The sequence below is a fragment of the Betta splendens genome, chromosome 14 (genome assembly GCF_900634795.4).
Source record: "Betta splendens chromosome 14, fBetSpl5.4, whole genome shotgun sequence".
In the NCBI taxonomy this organism is placed as follows: Eukaryota; Metazoa; Chordata; class Actinopteri; order Anabantiformes; family Osphronemidae; genus Betta; species Betta splendens.
The window spans coordinates 13,171,422-13,193,264 of record NC_040894.2 but is presented as its reverse complement, the minus strand read 5'-3'; the positions used below and the strand labels follow the sequence as shown (position 1 = coordinate 13,193,264).

Genomic DNA, 21,843 nt, shown 5'->3' with positions numbered 1-21,843 from the left:
GTGGAGAACGGAGGATGAGATGCTGGAAGAGGGACCATCATGGGAGGACAAGCCCTTACACGGGATGTACCACCGGAACATAACTGAAGTGGCTGATCTCAACAAATCCTACCAATGGCTTGAAAGGGCTGGGCTGAAGGACAGCACAGAGGCACTCATCCTGGCCGCACAGGAGCAGGCCCTGAGCACCAGAGCCATAGAGGCCCAGATCTACCACACCAGACAAGACCCAAGGTGTAGACTGTGCAAAGAGGCCCCTGAGACGATCCAGCACATAACTGCAGGGTGTAAGATGCTGGCAGGGAAAGCATACATGGAACGCCATAACCAAGTGGCTGGCATAGTATACAGGAACATCTGTGCAGAGTATGGACTGGAAACCCCAAGGTCAAAGTGGGAAACACCTCCCAAGGTGGTAGAGAACGAGCGAGCCAAGATCCTGTGGGACTTCCAGATCCAGACTGACAGAATGGTAATGGCGAACCAACCAGACATTGTGGTGGTGGACAAAGAACAGAGGAAAGCCGTAGTGGTGGATGTGGCAATACCAAGCGATGGCAACATCAGGAAAAAGGAACATGAGAAACTAGAGAAATACCAAGGGCTCAGAGAAGAACTGGAGAAGGCTTGGAAGGTGAAGGCCACAGTGGTGCCTGTGGTGATCGGAGCACTGGGGGCTGTGACCCCCAAACTGGAGGAGTGGCTACAACAGATCCCTGGAAAAACATCCGACATCTCAGTCCAGAAAAGTGCAGTCCTAGGAACAGCAAGGATACTGCGCAGAACCCTCAAGCTCCCTGGCCTCTGGTAGAGGACCCGAGCTTGGAAAGTGGATGAGACCACCCACGTGGGGTGAGAAGGGAGTTATATATATATATATATATATATATATATATATATATATATATATATATATATATATATATATATATATATATATATATATATATATATATATATATATATATATATTATACTTGACTTGATACTGTAGAGCCAACAAACTACACTATAGAGAGAAATAGCATTTGTTATTACCCAGGTAAATAATTAACATACTTTCACTTTATGCAAGTTACATGTTCCTTATGTAATTACCTCAGTTATAAACTTTCACTGTTTTCAGTGAACAGTCTAATCATGTTGGTACAGTCTCAGAATCGTGACATCATAATTGCTCTCCAAACAAACGCTGGACCTGAGAAAATGTCTGATGGATTGATGTAAGATGTAAGGACAATCAGCTCAAACTAATTTTATTTAATTTAATTTAATCTTGTGATTGATAAAACAATTTGGTTGTGGGTTTCTTTGCTACATGAGCAGTTTGCATTCATTTTAAAATACATTTTTTCCTCTTTCCTTCACACATTTCACTTCTAGCAGTATCTGGTCATAAAACACAGGGTGTACTCTCATACAACTGAGGCTCCAGCTCCCACAACCCTTAGTTCAAAAGACCGTACAGGCATAAATAAAGAGAAGCAATAGTCACCTTAAGCTAAATTTGGTAATTAGCCATTCACTCTGAAAATTATTAGTATGTATTATTTAAATAAGAATGAGATGATTTTAGACATTAGACTCATGCCTATGACAACAAATTACTATTCCTTTATTCCTTAAACAATGATAACACAGTATAAATCAGCAGGTATCCTGTAATGACCCTGATTTGAATGGTGCATAACTACTGTTTTTGTTTTTCTAATATATGATCATGTAGCATACAGTATATGGGCTAACGCACCAGTAATCAACATCTGTAGCATCCCAAAACCCCATCAGGGCCCAAGCTACAGCCTGAGTGACCTACTCACATACTATATTGGTTAATGCTTAATGAGTCATGTGCCAGGTCACACTGACAGAAAAGGTGTTACGGCAACCCCAGAGCACAAATATGGCCCTTGTCATTTTTGCGGCTAATTTTCTAAACATTGGTGTTTAAACTAGTTTATTTTAGGTGCCATACAGTAAAATCATTAAGATCATCAGCAACAAGAGAGGACAGGACTACTGAATTGTGAACAAAAACGATGACACAGACCTAACTTTAACCAGTAAGAGCTGCTCTAAGGTTAATTAGTTAGTCTAATTGGCACTGGGTTGCACTATTGTATAAGTTCACACTTTGCAACATCTAGCTTAAAGTTCAGTTCACACCGATTACAATAAACTACAGTAATCTGTGTTCATAGTTCACAAAAGAGTCACAAAATAATTTCTCACTGTAAGAAAAAGTGAGAGGTCGATGTGTGATTGATAAGAGCGCTCAGCTGTGAGTGACTCTGAAATTAATTTGACCTACACTGTGCATGGTCCCCAAATGCCCCACACGCGCACACTGATCACTAAGATTAACCCTGTTTGTTAAAAACCTTCACAATCTAACGGACATGTTTCATTTCTTCATGATCTAGCTACATGCATGCACAACACTTTCCTCATATTTGACTTGAGCCAGTCCAGTGACGTTAATCCACATTTTCTATAGTTATGGGAGCTCCCGATAAGGTAAACACAACTGTAACCAGAACATTGACACGTTAGAGTGAATTGGTGCTTGTATGAATCATTTCAAGTGAGGTTTAAACAGCCACATTTGCATCACATTCAGATGTGAAGTGAGAATGGTGACAGGAACACCAATACTTACACGTTGCCTGATTGTACACTTACTTACAGAATGTAGTTTGTGCATTTTGAGCTACAAGGTAAGTGAACTCTTACTGACTGAGGTGATTCAGAAGATGTTTATTTAGACTAAACTGAAGCAAATGATGTTATTTAAACAATAATTAGTATGTATTTTTAAAAACACATCAACTGGTTGGTGGTTGATGTTTATTATGTTATTTAGTGTAATGTTAGACAATTTACACACATTATGTGAGTATTTGAATTTTTTATATATAAAGTATTTGTATTAATACATGCATGACGAAGGTTTATTCAAGAAATATGATGTATATTTTAATAAGTTGTATTTTTTAAATGTAGTATAATTTGTTAATAAGGTTAAATTGCTGCAAAATAGAAATTAAATAAATTATTGGCCTAGGTTATCATTTTGATTTATTGATCCATACTTCTAAATGTATTAGACTTTTTAGTTTGGCAGAAAAACAAAACAGTTCAGTTGCGATAAAAGTGAAGGAAAAATCATAAATTAGTGTTATACATTCACCCTATGTTAAATAAGGAATCGTTTACAATTTAAAAGTTACACTAATTAAACAATCAAGAGGATTCATTTGTATCCTGTGTGTTCAGTGCCTGTTAAATGTAGCCAGGAGACCGTTTGCTTATGGGACAAGCTCCAGGAACTTGCTGCCAAGAACCAAGCTGGATTTATTTAACCTTGGACAGAGCCAGAGCAGCTAATGCCTGCTAAGCTGCATCTTCATTTGCAACAGGCAGATGTTAGCATTGGGTCACCTGCAGGTCATATACAGTAGAAATAAAATAAAATGGCATAAAGTTCTGTTGAGTTGTATATTTTGTATTTAAGATGTGAAGCTGCAAACGAACCACGTTACTTAAGTGTGTCCTCATGTGATGTTGCAATCCAAATGAACCCTTTGACACCATGTGAACGTGTTAGACCTCACATGCTGGAAGAACAAGTGAGGAAAACCGACTGGCCTTCTCGTTCCATATGGCCCTGAAAACAGCAGTCATCGGAAACTGCAGCACTAGAGCTCCACAAATAAATACGCCTTTGAATCCCTCAGAGCCTCCAGTTTAGACAAAGTTCAGGTGCAGGTCCTCATCCACTCCATAGTTGCCTTTGTGCTCCTCAAACAGATTGCTGAGCTCATCCATGTAAAGCTGGTGCAGAGCATTGAGCTCCTCAGCCGTTGGCTTCTGATTCTTCGTCACCTTAATGGGCCGTCCGACTGCAGAGAGGTCGAAAGGTTACAAGACAACACAGTCAGTGAACTATTTGATGGAACACAGGGCAGCAGCCATTAGTTACAGAAGGCTGCCTCTCTCTGCTGACATGACAAATCCTGTTCTCTGGATCATTGATGTTGCCAGTTTGGTTACATTGGATGCTTCTGACAAAATCAATAGCAGGTTGGGAAATAGGTGGGCAGGGGTGCAAGTCTGAAGCATCATCAGTTTTATACTGTACCAGCAATAAATGCAATCAAGCTATACCCACCTACTGTGTTGATGGGTTTTCTGAAGGGCATGAGACCGAAGGAGTACTGGAAGATGCCCCGTGCATGGAACAGAGGTAAGGAGACACCCATGACTCTCTGCAGCCGTTCCTGCATCCATCGGAGCCACGTTCCCCTCCGGTTTTCAACTTGCTCATAGACGTCGTTCTCCCCGAAAGAGAAGATCGGCACAAGATGAGCTCTGAAGGAAAGTTGCATGACAGGGGATGTTGTCGATAAAAATGTCCACAGCTCATGTCTCACATCAGTTTCTAAATCTAAATCAATCGCGTAAAAGGCAGCGTACTTTCCTAGGAAATTCCATGTTAGAGGAGTCAATAGGCCTCTGTCTCAAAAGGCCAAGAAAGCCGCAAGAGACCAAAACAAACTGACTGGTTTCTGATCTGAGAGAATCTTCTGTTGACAGATTGTTTTCATTCTGCTCTTACCCATGCTCCATTGCAAGCTTGATAAACCCTTTCTTCTGGGCCAAGACCACATTGTAAGTCCCAGGGTGGGCATCAAGGGCCTCAGGGGCCCCACCAACTGCTATTACAACAGCATTCCCACCTTTCCTTTCTAGGAGATAGCTGGCGCTCTCTTTATCCGAGGGAACCAGACCTTATGTTGGAACAGAGGGTAAGAAGTAAGGATCAGCTACCACTGTGGTCTGCAGTTTCATTTGTAGCCCAGACCTGCGCACATAATGTAGTCTCTGAAGAACGGGGCTCTGAACCACAGAGGCAACATGAGCAGGTAACTGCTGAGGCCGGGATACAGCTGTTGGAAGCCTGTGGCCTCGGTGCAGAAGTTGGTAAAGGCTCCTGCCACCAGCACGCCGTGAGGATGGAAGCCCAGAACGTAGTTATGCTTCGGGTCCAAGTCAGCTGTCTTCACTAGCTGAGGGAAGAGCAGAGCGATTCAGGAAAGAAAGCGCTAACGTGATCCATTTCCATCACCTAATGTAGATGCATATATACCCAGATGTCATAAAAATTTCAAGTCACCTAAGTCCTCCTGAGCAACACAATGAGTTGGATGGAGCAGCCCAGCTGGCATTAAGTACAGCGCGTGGCTCAATATCACAGTTGCACCACTGTGCTTGACCCCGCGTTGCATCTCTGTGCTGAGCTCTTAGTCAGCCAACTGTACGACTGAGGCCTCACATCCAGAGAGTCTGACGTTAATACAGGACTTCTGTGATTTTAGCACAGTCTCACTTTCTTACTTACTTTTTTCACTTTCTGTCTTGCTTATACCCCACCATCTGCTTTATGAAATTATTACTTCACTTGTTTTTCAGTTCACAGAAGCAGAACCACCACATCAAACAATAGACCAATACAGTGCACCAGAGTGTCCAGTGTGATATGCATAGTGAACCATTGACCTGACAGTGAGCTACTGTTCCTGTTCAGTTGTCTGCTATATTTCTACACAGCCACCTGGCTACACATCGTCTGCACAGTTTACCCCACAATCATCCCTGTTCGCGTAGTAGTAGCAGCTATTGATTAATGTGTCATTTATCCATACACAGGGGAGATGAGACCACAGGGTGACGCTTTAGATCTAACAAAAAGTCAAACTGAACTCTCCTGGTGTTGACATACAAACACCCACACAAACGCCCCTGAGGTGATCTTTGCATCCTTCGATCCTTACACTTTCTCTGTAGGGCCAGAAATATTAGTTGATTAAAAATGATTAACTGTAAATGATAAGAAGTTCACCAGCGGAGGTGATAGGGAAGAGATAGCGAGCAGCGTTAAAGGTCACCACCAGGTGACCACCAAGGTGCAGCCTTGTGCTGCAGTTTGTTTTGCAGTGTTGTGCCCTGTTGAAAAAAAATAAAATGGCAAATCTGCCCCTCTCACTGTATCTGGGTCGGTATTTGAGTGCTCTCAGGGCCAAACTCTCTCCCATTATCTGGGAGCTGTGCTGCCGTCTCAAGGACAAATGAACAGCTTAAGGGAGCGTATTACATTTTCACAACATTTATTTTGAAATGTTTTACTTATAATTATTCAAATATAACATAACACTTATCAGTGATGCAGTCACACATTTTTTTGTTGATGATCAAATTCAGGATGTACAAAATTAGACTAAACTGTTGTTTTAACAAATCCTGATATTGGTCATTTCGTTCCCAGACTATTTGTATTGTAGGCCCTCACGGCAGGCGACCCACAGGTCACAAAGTTAATCACTGGCTCAATTGAGAACCAGGGCTGTTTACAAACAAAAGAAGCGGTCAGTCACAGGGCTCCGCTGCAGGGTCGTCACCACCACATACTCCACATGGCTCCTGTCGCGGCCAAGGACCTTGGATTCAGTCAATAAAGTTTGGTGACCCAGAAGGTCTGACTAACTTACTTATGTTTTAAATATGGGTGTCTGCTTGGAGGACTTTTCCACCTGGAACATTGCTACACATCCAAACCAATAAAAACAAGACCACAGTGAGTGAATTTGAAACAGTGGGAAAAGACGCACTAATTAAAGTCATTTAGGTCTAAGAAGGACACTGATTCTTTGTGTAAGACTTAATGTGGCAAACAGTCAGATGATGATCCTGTTTGAAGTGAATATGGGAGATGAGAATTTTTAGGCGAATTCCTCAGAAATGATTCAACTTGTGTTTGTTGTCGCAGTGAGAGAAAAGTTGAAACATTTTTCCTCTGTGTGTTGGACGGTTAAGTCACACGACGCACCACATGAGCTAAATGCTCATGTAACACTCCAGTACCCAGGAACACTGAACATACTCACAATGACGTGCAAACCCTGATGATGTCTGTAAAATATAATAAAGTAAATATTGTTGATGCTGATTAATGCTGTTAAATAAAATGACATGCATATACAGCATGTGTGCACAAGACCAGACTAATCTCTCCCCTTAGTTAAACCTTAAATGAGCCAATATGGATTACTGTGTCATGATTGTTGGCTATGGAGGCTAATCCATATAAACAGCATGTGAGCATGACCAACTTAATGCTCACATATGAGTAGGTCTAATTACCTAGAGCTTGAAAGAATCTGCCCTGACTCTGACTCTTCACTTTAAAATGTAGAACTTGCTTTATGCTAAAGGGATCAGGTGAAGATTAAATATGCAATAGTCATATGTGACCACAAGGGGGAGACAGCGGGCTAATTTTATATTTCCATTAATAGTTTACAGCAGCTACATGGCTGTTAGAAACTCTTAGGTTCTGCATTTTATCATATCTGCCATTTAGAAATGGAAAGCGGTATAAAAGATGTCTCTCACCTTAATGGGGAAGTAATCTCGCATGTACTCCCAGAGTTTGAGTGCACACAGGCCAGGCACCTTGCGGCCTCCGCGTCCTGGCGTGTCATAGTCCAAGAACCACCAGATGGCGTACAACACGCTGATCAGCCAGAAGCGCGTGAACAGCAGGTAGAAGAAGAGGAAGATACAGGTGGGTGCTGAGGAGGGAGAGCAGCAACTTTTCAAAGCAGGAAAACTCTAAATAAGTTCAAGTCAAAATTTTGATTCTTCAAAACATATGTAATGCACACTGATAACGGGGCTGTTCAGGAATAGTGGCACTGACTCTGCACTCAATACTAGAAATAACAAAATAATAATTTGTGGAGGTCACTGATAGCTTTGAAATTCCATCTTACCATGAGCAACACAATGTGTCCCTGTTATTTAAATATCTGACTCTCTTTCTACCACTTAGTCCTCGTAAGGGTCAGGGTCATGCTGGAGACTTTCTCAGCTGCCACTGGGATGAGTGACAAACCACTTACTCACAACTACCATACCGGCAATTTAGAGTCTCCAATCAACTCAACTGCCATTAGGGAGGAACCCACACAGTAAAGAATCAGGGATCAGAATCAGGACCTTCTCAGTGTGTTACCTGCAGCTAATTCCACCACCATAGACCAGACACACCCTGTCCACCTCTTGTCCCAACAGCTGGAACACGAGCTCACGGGGACTACCAATAGTAACATATTTAGCAGATTTGTTATCACAGTCGGCGTCCTACTCTGACATATTTACTACACGAGACACGCCTTCCTCCTGGACAAATGAAGTGTAACTTGGTTTATGACAAGTAGCTTCAGTCTCTGCACAGCTAGGTTGAAAAGTAAACCTTAATTCAAATGAAAAAAGGCTTTTGTGCATAACGTAACAGAAATAGCTGGTTGACCACTAATACATATTAATCTAAAACTAATATAGATGTATGAAGTACAGTAATCACTGTCTAAGTAACTCCACAGTGTTTAAGGTGAGCTGAGGCAGCAGCAACTACAGGCTTGAGTCCAGTTACCTTCTGCCAAGTGTACATCAGGTCATTCCTCTGTGGCTACTATGCTCTACTTTACCTACCGTAAAGAAGTGGAGAGTACAACTGTAACTGTAGCAGATCTGAACTTCATGAACAGTAATGCACCCTCACCAAGTCCAAGGAAGGAAAAGACCCAGAGCAGCACTACAGTCGTCTGCAGCCGTCTATGGACAGGTAGGTCCCAGGGGGCGAAATGACGCTTCATGTTCTCCAGAAATGAAGAGACACAATCCAAGACGCTCTAGTCGGTGGGGAACAAGAAGAGCCAGTGACAGAGTCCAAAGTCTGTCCATCACCTCAGCTGTGTGGCTTATCTCAGAAGCTCAGTATATCTGCCACATCAGACTTTTGACCCTGCAAAGAAGAAACTGCTGAAACTCTCTGCAGAGCAATCAGGGAGCTGTTAGCATGAATGCTAGTGTTTCACAGGCTGGTTAGGCAAACGCATGCCATAGCAAAAAAGGCTGTTTATAACAATTATTATCTTACTCCAATATCAGTGTTGTATGATATGCAATATTAGTGCTGTTTGATGTAAGTGTGCTTGTGGACCAATATGTTAAATAAAAACAAAGTAACAAGATCCAACCATGGCTTGCTTCAAATGAATACCAGCACTGAGATGTACTGTATTTTCTTTTGCCTTTTGATTACATCTTCATAAATTATTAATTACTTTTCGCGATTATTACTCCTTTTAATCTCAATTTACTCTTTGATCTTGAACACTTGGTTATTGACTCAATGTTTTATCTCAATTCACTGATTATCAAGAAGGTGACTTCACTAAAGTGAAATAAGCAAGCATTGTGTATTAAAAGCCTAAAGAGCCTTTATTCTAACGATGGCCTGTCACTCAGTATTGTGAAGCTCTACTGTTTAGACAATGTGCTTGTCTTTCAGTCGTCTTATAAACCAATGTGACGCAGACCCTCTGGGCATAATGAGCTGGCATTATTCATGTAGTCTAATGTTTTCTGGCAGGGTAGTCTTCACCACAAAGGCAGTTATGACTCAGTAGCCTACATTTAACAATTTGGACTCTTTATGGTGATAATTGTATTTTTTTCAAATAGTTAAAATATTTTATATACAGCAATTACTATTTCTGTGTTAAGTACTGTCCTATATATTAAAAAAAAGTTTGGCTAATATGGTATATTTATTAAAAATTTATACAGGGGATATAAAAGTCTTTTTATTTAGTATACTTTATATCAAACCATATCCTCGGGTTTTCTAATCTAGGACATTAAATGTGAGACTTTACATATTAACCAACCAGCTTAGTGATGCTGAAGCCAAACGACCGAACACCTGCACCTCTACGCTAGGTCGTTAAAGACAAACCGTTCGTGTCAAGTTGGCCATGTTCATCAGCTGTATTAACATAAATCACTTAAATTCCAGTTTCAAAATAAAAGCATTAACCACATTTCATAACTGCAATAGCTGTAACGTGTATTTTATTCGTATTAACATTTGATTTCATTCACAGTTGTTTTATATTATAGCGTAATTCATTAATTACTAAAACGCCATTGTGTTCTTGTCTAAAAAATATTCGTAGGGCCGGAAGCCGCATTGTTGCATGTCTAACTTGACATTGTTTTCCCCATCGAGCTCGTTTTGTGTCTCCGGGATGCTGAGCGGGCGGGGCCGTTTTTCCTTGCAGTGCCAGGCTATGGAGTGATGTGGCAAGACGCACTGGACCGAGCGGACACGAAGGGAAACATTGGAAAGGCCAGTTGGGTGTTTTCTTATTAGACTAAAAAACAGTGGTAGCTTATTTCAAGAAGCACAATGGGTTCACTTAACAAGCCAATCTAACGTCAAGGGCTCTGGAACCATCTTTGCAGCGGACATCTTGTTTCTTTTCTGTCAGGATTCTCAGAGTGTAAAGAAACATTTTCTTTCATACCGGAGTCGAGGGAAATTGTGTTGTAGTGGACCTCGCCGAACCTCACTATGGCGTGGCCCTGTATCAGCAGGGCGTGCTGCATGGCCCGCTTCTGGAACCAGCTGGACAAGGCTGACATTGCGGTGCCTTTGGTCTTCACCAAGTACACGGATGTCTCCGAGATGCAGCACATTCAGCTGCAGCCGCCCCTGCACCCTTCCCAGGCCCGGGTCGCCATAGAAACGCAGCCGTCTCGTGCCGAAAGCCGCACCAACACAGCGCGCGCACCTCGAAGATGCGTCTCCGAGGAGCGCGTGTGCAGCTCGGTAATGCGCGAGGACTTTAAGCACTGGAAAGTGCGACCCGAACCGAGCTGTAAACCCAAGAACCAGTACCACGAACCGGATACACCGTTTAACAGCGAGACCCAGTACCAGAAGGATTTCAAGCCTTGGCCCATCCCAAAACGGTACAACCATCCCTGGATACCTAAACCCGATGACCGGGTACCGGACCGGTCCAGGCATGCGAAACAGCACGTGGCCTTGGCAGATAGAGACAACGGCATAGAGAAGAGTGCTATCGCCGACAAGGTGCAGGAGAAGGACCTATTTCAGGATCGGGAGCGAAAAAAGCGTCCCAGTAAGCAGGAAGGCGAGAAGAAAATTGTCCTGAAGGTGGACGGAGAGGGGAGAGGGCGGGCGGCCACGGACGCCGTGAACCGGCAGATCAAGCACGAGATTTCAACCGGCAGCTCATACAAGTAAGTTTTGACACAGTCTGACATTAAACGCAGAACGGGATGTCCAGAGGCGAAGGTGTCCGTGAAGGCGTCATTTATGTTAGGAATGTATTGATCCCACTTTTATTTTATCATCTCAGCAACACAAATACTGCTGTGACAGGTTTAACACGCCATAAATAACCCAGTAAGCATAAGCAGGATGTTGTCAGGAAAAAACTAAACTACGCTTTAAACATTAAGCTATATTTTATGGGGTTCAATATATTATAGAATGATCACTATGTAAGTCGCTGTATTGCTGGGTGATTTATGAATTTATGGTTTGCTTTTTTGAAGCAGGAGCTCTGGTGTAGAAACATTGCACCTGTTTTCTCCTCATTGTGGGATTCAACAGGAAAGGTGAAGGTGGAGTTTTTCCCAGTGTTGATGTGCTGGTGTTTGGGTCCATAAGGCTAATCTCTGTCTGTTATATAATGCCCCTGAGGATGATGGGGACTGGTGGATGGATAAGCATCAAGTCACGCATTTCAAAGTCACAGCACACATGCTTTTGGAACCATTACTGTCATCAGTTGTATTGTTGTAAGGGTTATTGTCTTAAGAGTGATGGACACTAGACTTTACAGAAACGTCTTGAATTGTTTTGTCAGTGAGAGACAATTGACAATTGAATTGTCAGTTTGTTTCAGTGCTGCTGGCTACAAGTGGACCAAGTTCTTCCTTTGACGTGACCAGCCTGGTTCTGCTGGAGTTTTTCCTCTCCACTGTTGCTGTCAAATTAAAGGCTTGCTGTATGTGAGATCAGTTGGGTTTAGCTGTGTAAGGTCTTAAACCCTACTTTGTAAAGTGCCTTGAGATAACTTCGTTGTGATTTGGCACTGTATAAATAAAATTTAATTGAATAAAATTTTAAAAATTTAATTGAGTTGAGAACAGGTGGCAGTGTGTGGTGCTCTGAGTGTGTTAGGGATGTTTGGTGCCTCGTTGCTGTGCCTGCGGCTATGAGAGATCCCAAGGGTGAAATCCACCACATGTATGAAAGTGGCAGCATCCCAGGCAACAGTCAGTCTGTCTCTGCCAGTGGAGACTAAAAGCAGGCCAGCTGTTGGCTCTTACTGAACACACACCCTCTACACTCAACTATTTTTATTATGTATTAATTTCTCTTATAAGATTAGTCTGATTCTGATTTTACTGTAACACACAACCACAAGTGAATATCCCACCTTGTCTATTCCATTCAGAAACTGTTACCAAGCTCCCTGTAGGGATCATCATCATGTCATATTGTCCAGCACCACCATGAACACATCCTGAGCCTCACACACTGGGGAGATGTCAGGGATATGTCTATTCTAAGCTCTGTTCTCCACAGCTCCTCTGCTAGGACACCTTTATCAACATTTATGTGACCCTGCTAAGCACAAGAGACCATGGCTGCCTCCCAGTCACGGTCTCCAGCTCACTGCAACATGTTTAAAAGCTAATTTTTGCATGAAAATACATCAGAAGTTTCAGAGAGGCCTGCTGGACTTATTGTTAGTGTTGTCTTTCAGCCGTCAGCACCACAGAACAAAACAAAGGCTATTCTTTCTCTTGTCATCCTTTTTTGTTACATTAGATGACACGCAGTGTCTAATAAAAGACATTCAGTAATCATCAAGCAGATGTTTGGAGTGAGAAAGCAGAGTGGAGTTGGTTCCGGAGGAACAAAGCAGGTAGCACGGGTTCACTGAGTTCATAGAGGGATTCAGAGAGACTGGGAGCTTTTAAATTCCGCTTTTGGTCTATTTCTGTTCTTCTTTCCTCTTGCATTTCTGATCTGAACACAAAAAATGATTTCAATAACCGCAGAGTAAGTTTGCCTTTGTCATGGTTACAGAAAGGATGTCGTCCGCTCGTGCTCGACAGAACACTGGAAAGAGGCGGATTTAAAACTGATCTGCTTAGTGAGGCTCCACAGCTTCATGTTGCATCTACACAGTAATCCTTTAGCACCAAGACCGAGGAAACATTTTGCCCAAGAACTAACTTCTGTTCTGCCTTTCCTCTGACTTGCTTTGACTTTTCTACTCTCTGATATTAACCAAGTGGTTCATTGTAGAAGTATGTTTCCATATTGGTACCAAAATATAATCCTCAAAATCTCAGTTGACATCCACTTTTTGGCCGTTGCACGGAATCAGATTTCTGCCAGCTAAAGCCAACTGTCTTATGCAACTAATGCGAGTTGATCATATCTGATTACAGTTAATTCATGAGGAGATTCAGATTTGAATGTGGACATGAACAGATTCACTAAAATACTGTAACCCAGTTAAACCCATATTTGTAACTAAACTCCAACCTGTTACTGCGCTTCTTTACACACCGTCCAGATCACTGTCAAAGGGCAACTGCAATAGTTCTATGCATCTGGCCCAGTGGGGAAGAGATGAGACCGAAGGGAAGCAGGCAGGGAGCGCTGACCAGAGGAAAGCGAAGCTGCCGTCCAGTTCAGTATGTGGGCACATTCATACCCTAGAGAAGCTGGCAAGATTTATCCCAGGCCAGCGCTGGTGTAGATTTAGAGCCAGAAGCACTGGTCTGTGATTACTGTGCTCAGACGTATTTACGGTTTCTACAGCTTCAAATTAATTTTCACACAGTCACAATTTCATGGTACACTGCTTTGTTTCATAGAACATTTCTCCTACTTGAGCGACAGTATTTTCACTGTCTGTATGTTTGTTGGGGTTTATTGGTACTGGTACTGGTGTATGTGATATTATCACTTTATATCCTTTATATACTTACCTTTATGTCCTTTTAAAATACTAAGAGTCCTCAATTATATTTGAAAAATGCAATATCGTGTTCCGTTGAGCGGTTTGTGGGGGTTTTGCTGTTTTCATGTTAACTGTGGTCCAGATTGGGCTACGTTAGAGCAGTGCAGCTCAGCGGTGCTGTACCCTGGCGTGGTGCCACTGCCCTTACTGCCAGTGTACTTGTAGTGGACCAGGCCTCTCTCCAGGGCCGATTTTCAACGTTGCAGGTAATATCATGCAGTGTGATAGCATACTGTAGCTTGGGTCTTAGCACCTCACAGAAATAAAAAACAAATAAATAAATGTGAATAAATATAAATAAATAATAAATAGTTAATTAAAAATAAATGAATTAAAAAAACAGGAAAATGTGCAAAACTGAACCTTTTTCTGTGAAGTTTCTCAGTACTGCTTCAGTAGTTTATATCTGCTGAGTTTGTGGTCGACATCTACAGTAACCGGCATTAACCACCCAAAGGCGTTTAGCACTACGAGCTGAAGTGCTCCTCACTCTGTTGTGTTTTGACATCTATGTCACAGATAGTAGCTGGATTCAGCAGCTCTGTGCCACGACAGCCACTAAACCACAAACACTAGTAAACAATTGCCAAGTACAGACTGAGCTCGGAGACGTGCACATGGTCCCGGAACCGTTTGCTCATGAATAGAAGCTATGTTAAGACGCAGGCTGCGAACCCACTCTACACTGTGTTTCTCTGCATTTCTCTCACACAAACCTTGTTATGTTTTGTGTTTGGCTTTATGCTTTTGGCCTTGGACGCAGTTGTGTAACCTGCCTTCGCGCTGGCTTCTTGGCCCGGCTAAGGACTGACAGTGGACTTCAGACCTGTTATGTAATTCCTCTCTGTATGTTGTAATGCACAGCTGCCATGTCCCTGTCATCAGTCTTTGTATTCTGGCAAAGGAACAAAGGCACTTTTCACATTCACGCATTTTAAACATCGGCTCTGTTTAACACTTGAATAGCTTAAATGCACCAGACATTTAAATTAATCAGTTAACAAATTAAACTTTAGGATAACTACTTACATTGTGGGATGTAAAGCAAAGATATTTATAATTAGAACAAATTTTTTCCAGTTTCCTGTTTGCTGCAAAAGATGCTTTATTTCTCATAAATCTCATCAGTCATCTTATAAATAAGTCCAGGATGAGACATGATGTCCCTCAGCAAAAATCTCGGAGGTCAGAACACACCTGTTACGCTGAAAAACCCGACTCAGCTACTCTGGACCTCGTCAGTGCATTAGAAGATAAAAATCGATGGACCTCTAGCAGCCACATACATTAGTCTAAACGGAGGCTGTGCTGTCTCAGGAGCAGCTTTCTAGAGCTGCAGCTATTGATTTGATGTCTTTCCACGTTACTTGGCTGTACAGTACATGTACGGCCTCCTGCTGAGCAAGGTCACACCTGGTACAGTAGTTCGGTACACATTATCATACGTCCAGATGAAGCAATAAAAAAGCTGAGACATCTGTTATTTGCAGCCAGGACAGATTTAGATGTGTAATACTGAGGTAGCGCAGTTTCACAGAGCGAAGGGGTCGTTTTGGTCTTCCTCAATGAGGCTAAAACAGAAAACAAGCTGCAGGCCCAGCTGCTCTGTGTGAATGTCACGATACTGACCATAATGTTACCTCTGTCGTGCTCATGAAGCTTGCTGCACACATTGGTGCCCTTTTAATTGTTTCCAGCTCCCTCAGGGGTTCCCCATTTATGAATTAACTAATGTTAACCAAAAAAACAATGTTTCTAATATTATCAGCCTATGACAATAAAGGTTCAACATCTTTATTTTTTTTGTGTGTGGTTTACAAAGTCAAACCAAGCAGTGAGTCAAGTCTCTGTGTTGATACAAAGCTGTAGGAATCATTTGTTAAAAAAGAAGACTCAGTAGTTCTTCTTTACATGTATTATGTTGGCTTAGGAAACTATTATTAAATTATTTTAATTTCCAGTCAGGACTGATGGTGTAATTTATCCATAACTTAGCAAAGAAGTAGCAATACGCAACTATAATTAATTCTTCTTTAACAACATGTTTATATTTGCAGTGTTTCTGCTGCATGGTACGTGAACTGATTTCCCTCTAATTACACAGAACGGAATTCAAGGCGTACAGAGATGTGAAACCAGCGAAGATGATACGGGCCAAGTCCCAGTATCTGCCCCCAGATGAGAAGACCAGCCTGGAGACCAGCTACAGCGCCACCTTCAAGGGGCAGGCCCCGCTGCAGTCTGCTGAGAACAAGGCCCTGGAGAGGAGGAGGATACGCAGTTTGTACAGTGAACCTTACATAGACTCCGCCAAGCAGGTGAGAATGCATCCTTTACACTGAGGGAGAGGGAGGAACGGCTGAGCTCTGTAGTCTGTGTCTCACTGTCAGATTCCACCATCCCAGCAATCTCATTTCCACTATTCAACATCCTTAGGTTGACAGGTATAGTGTCCCTCGCTCTAAACCCAAAAAGTCTGGAGCCACAGCAGCAGGACAGGGCAACAAGCCGGCAAGGAAATCCAAAGATAAGCAGAGCGCCGCGCTGAGAGGCTCCAAGAAGGCAACCTCGGAGAACCAGAGCGAGAACCGGCCCGCAGTGGGGGACAAGGAGAAAAGTAAAGAGATGAACAACAAACTGGCTGAGGCAAAAGAGTAAAATCATTTAGCACTACTTCTTTTATTTCTTCTTTTGGGGGAAATCATACTCAGAGGCTGCAAAATTAATTAAGGGTTCCATGTTCCTCCTCTTTTCGTTCTCTGTGTTTTTCTTCCTCTCTCAGTCTCCTTCTCTGTTGTCTTTCACTACCTCTTGGCTACATTTGTACAGTAATGCTAGTTGAAGACATCGGGGGTTTAGACATGACATGTCACAGCACCACCTGCCTCACGCTATACTAGATTAGTACTGTAGATCACTGTTGTAAGAGCTTCCTCTTCCTCTAACATTTGACGCCACCCACTACCCCCACTCTTCTAGTCTCCATCCCTAGGTTGCCATGGCTACTGGCTGCCTAGCTAGCCAACGCATGGGCCCACCAACAAGCGATTCTGAACGGTTGGCTTTGATCAACCGAGCAGATTGCTTTGTTGAGTTTATCAAGGATTTGTTCGTTTTATTGTTTTGAAAAAAAAGGAAATTTAAATTGGTTCTTTTGTCATTTCTGCACTAAAACTGAAAATCTTTGATAAATGTCCTGCTTTGTTGGGTACAGCTTGTTTTGTACGGTTCTGCCATTTTTGCTACTGCTATCTGTTCACATATAGCCCAGTGCTCAAAGTCTGTGTTGGAAAGACATTCTGTTAAATGTGATTTTGTAATTTCCTGTTTTATCATCATTTGAGCTGCAGGCCACATAAAAGATTCCTGTTTTGTCACCTTCATTTATGCGAAACTCATTCATGCAGGGAATATTATTGTATTCAGACTTTATTTTATGACATTTGTTTTGTTGCCAACAAACCATCTGGGTCACACTAAACTGATTATGCCTTAAACACCAGTCGTTTGCATGGCAGCTGAGTGTTCTGGCTGAATTAGATGACGCTGTTGTGCAGATGTAATGACGTTTCTATCAGAATAACAATATTTCTTAAAATTAGAGAGGGGCGGCTTCAGTAGAGTTGGAGCATTCGGTTCTGTTTGAGTCCTATCTACCAAGCACAGTAACTGTGGAGCCCCCTTCATAGCTCGGCCTCATAGCGTTTTGCTCATCATGTGTACAGAGGAGCTGGAAGAAGCACAGTCGCTGTTCAAATAGGCCACAAACAATTACGCTCCTGTTTATTTTTAATTTGTTTCCAGGCAAATATACGAAGAAATAATTTCCCTGAAGTTTTATTGTGGACAGAACCCAAAAACGTTTCTTCTCCTTTGTTTTTCCTTATTTGATGCAGATCGTGTGATAATCATGTTGGTTTGATCAGGTTTTTATCTTAGGCTATCAGTGTCCATATGGTGGGGCTGATTTTGTGTATTAAATATTTAATTTTAATACCTTATTTTAATCTACTTCTTTGTATATAGAGCTAATACTTTTGTGTATAACATCACGTCTGACTGTCGTGGGTCGACCCATTAATGCTCCCAATACCTCATTGTTTTGGCTCATTCTGCTTCTCAGCCTCCTCCCCTCACATTCTGACTGGATCAGTGTATCGTCTCTGTCCTCAGTGGTGTCTAAGACAGCAGCAGCCATCACCACCACCATGCATTTTGCAGCCTTTGGTCCGGGGGCATTTTTGGGGCTGTACATTAAATGTAAAGCGTGCTTAGCACATCACACACCCGGTGCTATCTTTGTGATTATTAGACAAATAAGGATAGGAGGGAAGGTAATGAAAGTTATGTCTTGGGCAACATTGACTGTGACGTGCTTGTGTTTCAATTTGCTTGCTCATATTTAATGAAATATTACAAATAAATGCAAAACACAGAAAAAGCAGTGTCTTCTCGCTTCCTTTTATTATGGGTACAGATTAGTGCTTGCAGGTGTCAGTCAGTGTTTGTCTTAGCGAGGCAACATTCTTGAAACAAATCCACATGGAAGAGAATTTTGTTCTCGTTCACTTACTTCTTTCTATGCTTATCTTAAGAGTGCGCCGTGTTCTGGCACAGGCTCTGGCCTCCTCTCTGGACCCTGCGTGTTGCTCTAACGTGAGAACCCGCGAATATATTATTTCTGCATCGTGTCTCAATATATTCCAAGAACTCATCCAACTTACAGAGCAACACGCACGCTGAAGGATGAGAACCCAGAACCCTATTCCAGAATAAATGTCATGTCCTTCTCAGTTCTTAAGTTATTGTACAAATGATGCAAACAGCCTCAAATGTGTGATTCTTCTCTCTCGTACTTAGTCTGATGTCTTAGAATAGCTGAGGATGCCACATTTGGATGATGCTGTGTCCAGTCTGTGTGCTTATGTGCTAATGAGTGACATTCTTATTTATTTGAAGGGTTGTGCTAAAACAGTACCACTACATACAACTCTGCCAGCCAATCCGAGATATTGGCTGGGTGCAGACCCTAAAGCAACACCTGTGGGGCTGTGCGCTACCGAATCCCAGGTAATCTGTCAGCGACCGGGATAAATAGACCACGAGCCACAACTGCCACTCATTCTCATTCATACTGTACACACTCATGGAGTTGTGTTTTAATTTTTGTTTTCTATTGCAGTGGCACGGTTTTGTTTTTCTGGTGAACCACCACATTATTTCTGGTCCACCCCTCAGGACATAGCCTCTGTAGTTCTCTTCCATATGGACACTAGAGTGTGGGGGTGAATGGGGCCGTCTGACTGCCTGCTGTCACATCCACACTACATGTAAGGCTCCTTAAGGTGGCTGTTCTTAAGGAAGCCCCAGGTCCAATCCAGTCATCCCTAAAACCATGAACCTCAGTAGTTCACTCACTCTTCATGAATAAAAACAAAATGCATGATGGTCGAGGGACTTGAGGACATTACTTGTGTCAGCGGGTGATGATCAACGAGCCATTTTTTGAAGCATGATGCCACCCTTTTCTGTTGGATTTGTGATCTGATGTCATGTTTGAAATTTCGGTCCTGCATCTGCAGTAGATTACCTGTTAAGTTTTAGCATGAAGTCATGTGGGGTAAGGATGAATGCAATAAGGAAAGCGGCTTGGGAAAGACAGTCCAATGGAGCTTGTAAGTGCACGTTAATGATCTTGGTTTATTAGATTCTCATCCCGATGTGATTTGGTGACGATGTTTGTGCTGCATCACCCTGAGACCATCACTGTGTCTGAGATGCCGCTGTTGTCACTATGATAAAATAAAGTATAGATTTAAATCAGTGAGTAATCCAACAACAAATTGTAAAGTAGTATATATTTAACAATTAGCACGTCTAATAGCAAGCAAACAGGAAAATAAGTGAGTTTAAGCCTAAAAACAATGCTTTCAGGGTCACAGGGTGCTCAGCTCAGCCCAGCCCTGTGACTTACTATACTGATGTCTGTCTGAAACAAGTGCCTCATAATGTGTTCTCCTTCTGTCTCCTCCCTCCTCTCCACTGTCTTAACCATGTGCTGCCTCCTAGAGATGCTAAGGACGAGGTTCTCCGACCCAGTCATCATCATTCCCAGGGTGCTGCTGGAGGAGAACCACAGTCGCCACTGGAGAGAGCCGAGCCTCGGCGGAGCGGCGGAGTCGTACGCTTTGCCCTAGACGTGAACCAGACCGAGTAGCCGTGCCTCTGCATGTGGAGGCGGGTGAACCCGTGCACAGAGACTGATGCTCTGTACTGTAAATAGCTAGTATTTAAGTATAGGAAAAGAAACCTTCGCCTGTCCTCATGTTTGAAATACGCATGTTTGAAACTGCTTTTCACAGCTGTTTGATTCATGGCATTATTGCAAGGTGCTACATCATTTTCTGATTTCATGCAATTTATTTAAAAGGAGTATGTTGATATTGTTAGGAATACTGTACCACACCATAAAGTGCTTATAAAACAATAATGAAACATGTACTGTACATTAAGTGGTTTTAGTCTAATAAAGGAGCATAACGTGTGTGTTCACCTCCTAGTTTAATACATGGGCATACTTGAAGGATTTTGTGTTGGTTTCTTATTGTCATTCGAGGTAAACGTGCTACTATACTGTATAACTGCCAAAATTAAGACTGTTAATGCAATCGCTGTTACAATCTAGTAAGTGAGAGATTCTAAATGGGGAGGAGTTGAATAAAGCAGTGGGTTTGAGGTGTAGTCAAGCTGCTGCTCTTGTCACACGTCGTTTTACTCCTCGTTAGGCCGACCGTTACAGTGTTACTGCTTTTTACTGTAAAACAAACTACCACTGATAATGTGAATATAACTGTCCTGACACATAAACAATGCACACATCCAGTACAACGTGGAGATGGTACTTTATTACAATTACTATTGTAGCCGAAGACATCTGGGACGTGTGTAAGATATTGTTGCCTGAAATGAATGAGAGGGGGTTGGTAGCAACTCTGTCAGTCGTCATCAGCCATTCACCCATCATGCAACACACACAAATAATTTAAAACTCAGAGAAAGAAAGAGGGTGACAGCAATCACTGTGGTATACTGTAACTCTACCTCTAATTTACATGGTTTAAATAAATAGCAATAAGAGATTGTAAAAAAAGTAATTAAAGAAATGTTGGTAAAAACTAAATAATCACACAGCCAGTTAACGCACACATGGGTGAAGTCACATACTGGTTAAAAAGCAACACAGTTTCCTTGAACATGTTGTTTAGCACAGAACATCTGTAAATGTATTTATTCTATTGCTCAACTATGCAACTGAACCAGACGAACCAGGGACCAACCCAGTATGTGGCAGGCAGCTAAGACTTACAGCCAATTACACTGCAGGTAAAACTCTAACAGGGGTGTTTAATGAGTAATGACCTCTGTGGCTGCAGGCCGTGGAAGCGCCAGCACTGACTGGTGACCGTAGGCTCTGATGGAGGAGTGTGTCACCGCTGCCCTGACCTGGATGAGAAACGGATGTGAGGAGGAGGAAAAGAGGATCATGTTGCAGCTATTACATCTCTCTAGATGTACAAAGTAGAAATAAGCATTCAGCGCGTGTGTGTGCGTGTGCGTTCGTGTGTGTGTGTGTGTGTCTTTCATTTTTACACTGTCAACCAAAATGGTTCCCTTTGTGTTTCCTCCCCTTTGGTTGCTGTTGCTCACCCCCCACGACTCCCCTCCTCCCATCCATCAGTTCCCTGCTCGGGCTGTTGCCATAGTGACAGTTTGCCAGGTCTCAAATGGTGAGGCGGAATGGGTTAATTAAGAGGCGGGGTATTTGCAGCGCTCCGGATGGTAGTAAGTCCTCCTCCAC

General features: G+C 42.4%; 2 protein-coding genes across 7 annotated transcripts; one reads left to right on the top strand and one right to left on the bottom strand.

Annotated features, from left to right (window-relative positions):
• Window positions 1-1,247: 1,247 nt before the first annotated feature.
• Window positions 1,248-10,572, bottom strand: mogat2 (monoacylglycerol O-acyltransferase 2). Of its 2 annotated transcripts, none has more exons than XM_029174410.3 (7): window positions 10,434-10,572; window positions 8,624-8,866; window positions 7,453-7,631; window positions 4,865-5,069; window positions 4,619-4,790; window positions 4,172-4,371; window positions 1,248-3,902 (listed from the first exon to the last, which is right to left on the bottom strand). In XM_029174410.3, the coding sequence occupies exons 2-7, from the start codon at window positions 8,715-8,717 to the stop codon at window positions 3,748-3,750; spliced, it is 1,005 nt and encodes a 334-aa protein (XP_029030243.1). In that variant the 5' UTR covers window positions 8,718-8,866; window positions 10,434-10,572; the 3' UTR covers window positions 1,248-3,747. The 2 variants fall into 2 exon arrangements, with proteins under 2 accessions (XP_029030243.1, XP_029030242.1); XM_029174409.3 differs by having other exon boundaries at window positions 8,624-8,753; window positions 10,434-10,567.
• Window positions 10,142-20,537, top strand: map6a (microtubule-associated protein 6a). 5 transcript variants are annotated; one of them, XR_008696600.1, is made up of 5 exons: window positions 10,142-11,175; window positions 16,090-16,303; window positions 16,422-16,639; window positions 18,945-19,315; window positions 20,055-20,193. XR_008696600.1 is itself a non-coding variant. In XM_029174403.3 (5 exons), the coding sequence occupies exons 1-5, from the start codon at window positions 10,481-10,483 to the stop codon at window positions 20,200-20,202; spliced, it is 1,386 nt and encodes a 461-aa protein (XP_029030236.1). In that variant the 5' UTR covers window positions 10,142-10,480; the 3' UTR covers window positions 20,203-20,537. The 5 variants fall into 5 exon arrangements, 4 of the variants coding, with proteins under 4 accessions (XP_029030236.1, XP_029030240.1, XP_029030238.1 ...); XM_029174403.3 differs by having other exon boundaries at window positions 18,945-19,055; window positions 20,055-20,537; XM_029174407.3 differs by lacking the exon at window positions 18,945-19,315 and having other exon boundaries at window positions 10,143-11,175; window positions 16,422-16,602; window positions 20,055-20,537.
• Window positions 20,538-21,843: the final 1,306 nt, after the last annotated feature.